We start from the raw sequence: 7,629 nt of genomic DNA, 5'->3' as shown, positions 1-7,629 counted from the left end.
AAAATAAGTTATCGTGAATAGTATAAACGTATATGAAGTATGCATATAAGTATATTCATGATTACAATACTGATGTTTTTAATTGCTAAAGGGTCAATTTTACACTATTATTACAAAAGTAAAAAAAAATGATTTAGTTCTATTATATTTTTCATACTTTTTTTTTGATTTCACTAAAATGATGCCTGCATCATTTTATATTTAACATGAATAGTCTAATCAATTTTATAAACATAAAAGAACATTTATTGCTATATATTAAAGCATTTAAAAAAGTATTTAAAAATTTATTATTATTTAAGTATTAAAAAATTAATATATAAATTTAAAGTATATAATATTGTACATATATGCATTTAATATTCATTATCCTTCTAAGTTAGGCATTAAAGCAACTTAAAAATTTTTTATATAATTCTCAAAGGTTGCAATATGTTGTTTCTTTAAAAAACTTTGAAATCCTAAAAATAGAAAAATTTTTTAAAAATTTTCACTCTTAATCCTATAGATTGTTATTCTTATCACCTCATATCTCCAATTTATTGATATGCAAAAAACTTACCTATAAACAAATGCCGTAGCAGCCCAGTCGGTGGAAATAAATTTGATAATGTTTTCAATAACTCATCAAAATCGCCACTTTGCGTATAGCTTTGTATCATACTTGCGAATATTTTATAATCGCTCGCAGATAATGCCCGTTTCACCTACGAGCATAGTATTTCTGTTTAAAATGCATAATTTTTTGATTACATAAATAATAGAATTATTATTTACTTACATCCTTCAAGTATTGTTTTCCCAGTGCCTTTTTATCATCTTTTATGTCCTTATCGTTTTGAGTGAAATTTTGCCCTGAATTAATTTCGGAAACTTTTAATGAAGATGTCGAAGGAGCAGAAAAATATGAATCAATTCCAGGTGATATAATATTAATTTTTCTTCTTTTTGCAACTGGTTCTTCGGATCGATGTTTTGCTAATTCGCATGTACTCTGATTGTCTTTTAATTTACAAGTACTAAAATTAATTGCAGATTGTGACTTCAATGACTGTTTGTCCTTTGCACTTTCATCTAGATACATATTTATGTCAAAAGTATTCTTAGTCAATTCTTCTGTCGTGGAATTGTTTTGTGCTTTTTGTCTGAGAGAATGAGATACCGTTGTTTCAAAGGTAGCACCCACCGCAGGTAATGATATATCAATGTTCCCATATTGTGCATGGGTTATACTAGGTTGTGGTAACTGAAATTATTGATAAGTTTAAATATTGCTAATAATTGTAATAATTGTATTTAGTTTTACACACACACACGCACACACACACACACACGTTACGGACAATTTGATTAATTCGTGATTTATATGTAATGGCCGTCCAATATGGATAATGCCTGTTTGCTTTGAAAAATTTGAATAATGAAAGTAAAAATGTACAAATTAATCAAAATGACTGGTCATTATGAATTATGTACAAGTGGAAAATATGGTTAATAGATTGAAAATATCATTATAAAAGAATAATATAGTTTGTTTTCTACAATTTCAACTTGTTACTTATTATATGTTACGCATTTAAATATTTTTTATTTATTTAATTTCTTCTACTTATTTTTGCCAATATTTAAAGAGCTTATTAGATAAGCATTTTCTCACGTATTCTCGTAAGAAAATTTTTGTAGCAGGAATCATGTCGAAATTAATGAATGATTCTTTATATATTCATTATAGATTCATTTCTGGTGTAGAATTTTGATAGCACTATGTTCTGTTTGTAACTCGTAAAAATCATTACTTTCAGATAATATCACTGTTAACAGATATTTTTGGGTCACTTCCCTATCAACATCTAATATACGTAATCTGACTGTTTCGCCAACTGTTTGGCTCAGAAAATTTGGCGGAAGACTTTTTCATTTTTTCAACTTAAATTTGTAAATTAAATTTCCTTTTTTATCAAAAACTTTAGTTCTTTTTTCTTCAATTTTTCTAGCTTCTTCTAAATAATCGTTAGCTTCTTTATCGTGTCTTCCATTTTTATTTTCATCTTTATTCTGTTCATTATCATTATCTTCTTCATTACTACTATGATTTTCTTCGCCTTGCGCTTTATTTTCATCTTCTTTATCTTTATCTCCAGATATATTTAAACGTAATATTTCTTCTAAATCTTTTTCAGATCTTATAGATTGTAGGACTTCTCTAGGCAAGTTGCAACTTTTAAGTCCTATCTTCACTGGTTGGCCGAACATAGCTTCATACGGACTAATAGTTTTATACTTTCGTGATAGGCTCTATTTTTCATAAATTGTACACAAAACGCAAGCTATCACTCCAATGTGTTTTATGTGTTTGAAGCCAAGTGCTGAGGATGTTCTCGATATCTTGGTTGGCATATTCAACAGATCTTGACTTTGTATATTCCATGGACAATTTTTAATTTAGGCCACATGGAACAAACTTCTTCAATAAGTAGATTAGAAAATTCTCTTCCAATGTCACTTTGCAAGACAGAAGGAGCTCCAAAAATTGTAAAAATAATGTGTATGCAATTTCCCCTGCAGTTTTCGTCCTCAATGGTCGCAGTTGTACAAATTTAGTCAGATGATCTTGGTACACAAAAATAAATTAAAATCCCCGATCTTCTTGACTCTGCATATCAATTAAATCAACTTGACAGCGACTAATCATCTCACTGAAAATCATTGGCTTTATAACTAAATCTTTTTTAGGAACTTTAAATTTTTTCTGACAAATTTCACATAAATTTAAGTAAAGCATAATTGTTTCTTTAGTTATATTTTTAAATTTTCTCTTGACTTCTTTTGCCATTCTATTTCTTCCTTCATGTTCAATAGAAAGATGTACGTCATGAATAATATCAAAAAGATTTTCAGTAATGTAATATTTTATAACTGAGTTATCAGATACTGGATATATAAGTTTCTCATTGTCTCCAATCTTTATCAAAGCATCTTAATTTTTGATAATCTAATCTAATTTTTGAATAATTTGTGGTTTTTTACTATCCTTTCTTTTAAGCTCTTTAATTTCATTTTTTAACTGCACGTACTTTTCATTAGACAGACAGCCACTATTGCAAGCTTTGTTTACAATTGGTTCACATAGTTTACTATTAAATTTTCTTTTCATTTCTTTAGTTGTTGTCGATGTTATTTTTCATGGATATGATATTCGAATTGTATTAATTAAATCCGATTCACAATAGCAGCACATTAATACAAGTATTCAGTACAAAGTCAGAAAGGGCAGAAATACCTTATTCTATTTTAATAAAATACAATTCACTATAAACATAATCAATATTGTTCGTCAATAGTCACAGTTGATAGCAGCTATTCTAAGAGGTTAGATTTTTTAAATTAAGACTGCCGGGAAAATTGAACAAGTAATTTATCAAAATAATCATTAACATTGGTCGCGTTCGGCAGACTATTGTGGAACGAATCCGTGAGCGTTCTCTGCTATTGGTATATTCTTTTAGATCATTCAATAGTGCTCCGCAAAAGATGAATCTGCTGAACGCAACCATTAGGAAATATATATAGTGACCGGGAAATTTGAATAATTCTTTTCTATTAATTATATTGGCCGAACAAATTGGGAATTGTGCATTTTGACCATTATGTATAATTCTAAATTAATTGTAACATATGTATTTATATATGTGTATATATGAAACAAACTTACCGTATTCTCCGCGTTCCTAAAAAATTCTCGTAGCTCTTTCGTGATCATTCCAAAATTCGTAAATTTTTTAATGTATGGTCTAAGCCAAGCAGATAATTGTTTCTTAAAGTTTGGATTTTCAAATCTACAATCACATAGTATAACAGCACCATAATCGTTTTTGTGTCTTATTATTCTGCCGATAGCTTGATTAACAGCCCGGGATGCTTCAAGTTGATACCATTCGTGCCCGGTTAGACCCTGAATATTAAATTTGTTTTTCAGTCATAGATCTTATTTTATCGAATTATTATTTTTAACAAAGTTAAAGTATAATTTATACTTCTTTTTTTGTCATTCTTATTTCCTCCAAATATCTTTGTTTTAACATAATTCGCGGATCTTTTAAAGGTGGAAATGGAAGACCAATGATTAACACAGCTCTACCGTTTGCATTAGCAAAATCCAGACCTTCGCTGACTTTTCCTCTACAAACTGCCATAAAAACAGCCCCCTTGCAAGACGGATCTTTAATTTTTTGATAGTACTCATTCATCACATTAACAAATCCATCTTTAGAGTTTGGTTCTACATAAATGGGCTATTATCCAATAATTAATTCAATACAGATATCATAAAATATATTATTTTACAAGTACATTAAATATTTTTTTACCTTACGTTCAGCAATCTGTGTCCATAAACCCATATTCTGCCACTCATCCCTGCATTTTTTCATGATTGGATACGATGGAAAGAATATTAATAATCCGTGGGGGACGATACAACTAAAGTTATACACTGTTCTTCCAAGAGATGCAATATATTTCGGATCATTTCTGTGAAAACATAATAATAAAGATATAACTGAAATCACTGTTTATTTTATCGTCATATTAATAATATTTACCTTGTATTATAAGATGAATTAAGTGGATGGTTATCTGGTCCCTGACTAAGAACACCAACACATACTTGTTCCTTTGTTACTATATGCGGATTTTCCAGTTGAACAGCGATTGGTATACCGAGTTCCGATATGAATGGTTTTAATGGAGATAATGTACCGCTTGTGAGCACTACTGAACGTATCCCTTGTTCTACCATCTGCTCCATACTATAAAATATGTTTATTATACGACTTAAGATAACGTATTTTTAATAATTAAGATATATCTATATGGATAAGATATATCTCTATAAAATAACAAAAAAATAACTGTAATAGGCTAATGAGAATCAGCATCGATAAACGCGCAATTATTTAATGAACAATCGATAATCGAAGAAGACATCAATCCAATTTCTGATTGTTGATTGTTCACTAAATAATTACGTCGTTTATCGATGCTGATTCTCATTAGCCTATTATAGTAATTTTTTTGTTTTAAAATTCGAGAATCCTAATATAATTATTGTTATTGTGTATCTCTATAGGTATAAAATATATTATAATGTATTTTTTTTATCAAGTTAGTTTTACCCAAAACCAGGACTGAAACACCAGTAACTAATAAGTTTTCCATCCGTTTTAATTGTCTTTTTACTCTCCCAGACATCGTTCCTGTAACTCTTTTTTTGCTCTTCCATTTGTATGTGAACTTTGTAGCAACGTTTTACTTTTTCTTTGTGACGTGCAATAGACGCACCGCTGTTGAAAGCAGTTCTCAATAAATCACTAAATTTTTGCAATGCATTCCCTTTTCTTGCAAATGGTGAAGTACTAGTAGTTGTCAGATATAAAATAAGTTTGTCTAGTTTGTCTACCACGATTTGTTCCTTACCATGTGTTAACTATTACAAAAAAAAAATACATTATGGCAACAGTAAGTGGTATGTATGTATATAAATTTCTAATAAAATCATTTAAAAGTAAAAATATTTACTTCAATTTTTTCAAGTAATTCAAAAATATATCCGCCAGGGAAAGTATCTCCCTCACTGCGATTTTTTAATTCAATAGAGTCGATGGCTTTTTCCAGTTCTAAAAACATTGCTTTTAAAATACACAGATCTTCTGCTGTAAAATCTTTTTGAACATTATTCTCTGACAAAAAGTCATTCTGCTGATCTGAATCTTTAGCCATATCTTGCATTACTGCAGTTACTTCATCAATACACATTGCAATATCTGTACTGCTTATCTGTATTACAATATTTAATTAGAATATATAAAAGACTAAAGAAAATATGTTTATATTTTTAATACCTGTAATGATGCTGCTTCTTCACAAACTTTTTCAACATTATGAGCTTCGTCCAATAAAACTACAGTATTTTGTAAGTCTATACCCTGCGATCTTCGTGTTTTAGGATCTAGTAGATAATTGTAAGGCATGAAAACGATATCTGCATTCTGCTTCAATTCTTTTGTCAAAAAATATGGACAGCATTTGTGCTTTTGTCCAACTTTAACTAAATCTTCTATGTCTAGCACCTCCTGTTTAAATATAGGGTCATCCTTTCTAAAGAAACACACATTAAAATTCATATTATATATTCGCTACTTGATTTCTCTGTGTTGATTATAAAATTGTGTCTAAATATTACACTCACCTGGCCTCGACATTATTGAAATAAAAACAAGTTCTTGACTTTACTTTGGCATGACACATGTGTATTTTGTTAAAAGAACTTGTTTCTTTAGAAACTTCTGGATGAATGCATAGCTGATCTCGGGATCCCAATACAGCAGTAGCTACATGTTTGTATGACGTTTTTTTCAATTCATACATAGCCTGAGATAATTGAGAATGTGTTCGAGATGCATAAATAATTTTGGGTATAGCCCAGCCAAAACTTTGAACATTATCTGGTACTCCTGCTGCTTTCTCAAGCCCATTAGTTAAATATTTAAAGAAATTTCCACCAAAGTCTTTCTTTTCTATTGCACCTGCTATCACTTGTGCTTGTAACTGAGCTTTCTTTGTCAACAGCCAACTTAAGGAGGAACACAAAAGGCTCAAAGTCTTTCCAGTACCTGTGAAATATTTACCTACATTTATAACATTTCATTGCAAACCTATTCATAAATTACTAAAATAGCTTTTAGTAAATAATCCATTTAACAAAAAAAAAAGAAAAATAAAAAATGGAATTTATCTATTGATCTAAAAGTTCAATTTTTCAATTGTTTTGTGCCAAACGATTTTTCTAAATTGAAAAAATGTTTGAAATTTAATAATTTCAAAATTATATTTGTTTTTTATTAAAGTATAAATCACAAATTTCTTGTAAAATGTTAATTATTATCACAAAAATATAGTAATAAAAAGTGAAACATAATTTAGAAGTTTAATTTTTTAATTATTTTGTGTCAAACGATTTTTACAAGTCGGGAACAAATGTTTAAAACAAATTACGTGACTTTTTTAAAAAAATATATCTTAAATTATCAAAAATTTCTAAATGTTATTTATTTCTCCGAGGTATCCTCTTTCCTGAATAAATAACCGCGTGTACACAAATATACCTGTCGGCGACTCCAAGACACCATGCTGACCATTTTGCAAGCATTCTATCACCTTTCTCATATACTCCTCTTGCACAGGATATGGTTTAAAGGGAAAGGTAACGATGATATCGTTAATTATGACATCAGGCATCTTGAAAATTCGATTGAAAAACGCATCAGCTGCAATGTAATTCCATGCGTCACCTTCCCGCCAAAATAGAAATCTAACCTAATAGCGTTTTTCATTAGCAGAACTGGTGCGCACTTTAAAACTCAGTGCACTTTAAAAACATTGTACACAAATCGACGTAAAGATGTATACATAAATAAAAATATTGAAATAAGTTAAATCACGAAATCCTGAATACATTTTATTGTGTAATTTGAAAAGTATACATTGTGCATCTTATTAAGAGATTATCTCACTTTTACATTGAAATCAGATTAGATTGGATTAAGTGCACCGAGTATGCAGTTTCTGCCA

At 29.3% G+C, this 7,629-nt stretch overlaps 1 protein-coding gene across 1 annotated transcript; it reads right to left on the bottom strand.

Annotated features, from left to right (window-relative positions):
- Window positions 1-376: 376 nt before the first annotated feature.
- LOC108747593 (regulator of telomere elongation helicase 1 homolog) lies at window positions 377-7,296 on the bottom strand. The gene is made up of 12 exons (XM_018485158.1): window positions 7,164-7,296; window positions 6,248-6,671; window positions 5,901-6,156; window positions 5,578-5,835; window positions 5,175-5,485; window positions 4,602-4,808; window positions 4,368-4,530; window positions 4,035-4,292; window positions 3,713-3,952; window positions 782-1,246; window positions 563-707; window positions 377-461 (listed from the first exon to the last, which is right to left on the bottom strand). The coding sequence occupies exons 1-12, from the start codon at window positions 7,294-7,296 to the stop codon at window positions 397-399; spliced, it is 2,925 nt and encodes a 974-aa protein (XP_018340660.1). The 3' UTR covers window positions 377-396.
- Between the last annotated feature and the right edge of the window lie 333 nt (window positions 7,297-7,629).

The sequence above is a fragment of the Trachymyrmex septentrionalis genome, unplaced genomic scaffold, assembly GCF_001594115.1.
Source record: "Trachymyrmex septentrionalis isolate Tsep2-gDNA-1 unplaced genomic scaffold, Tsep1.0 scaffold20, whole genome shotgun sequence".
Lineage (NCBI taxonomy): Eukaryota > Metazoa > Arthropoda > Insecta > Hymenoptera > Formicidae > Trachymyrmex > Trachymyrmex septentrionalis.
The sequence above is the reverse complement of the archived record's forward strand: the minus strand, read 5'-3'. Positions and strand labels throughout refer to the sequence as shown.

Coding starts and splice junctions, on each gene's coding strand:
- LOC108747593 (XM_018485158.1), bottom strand. CDS start 7,296: ATGCCTGATGTCATAATTAACGATATCATCGTTACCTTTCCCTTTAAA. Junction 5,486..5,577: donor AATTACTTGAAAAAATTGAA/GTAAATATTTTT, acceptor TTTTTGTAATAG/TTAACACATGGTAAGGAACA. Junction 462..562: donor GCTACGGCATTTGTTTATAG/GTAAGTTTTTTG, acceptor TTCTATTTTTAG/GATTTCAAAGTTTTTTAAAG.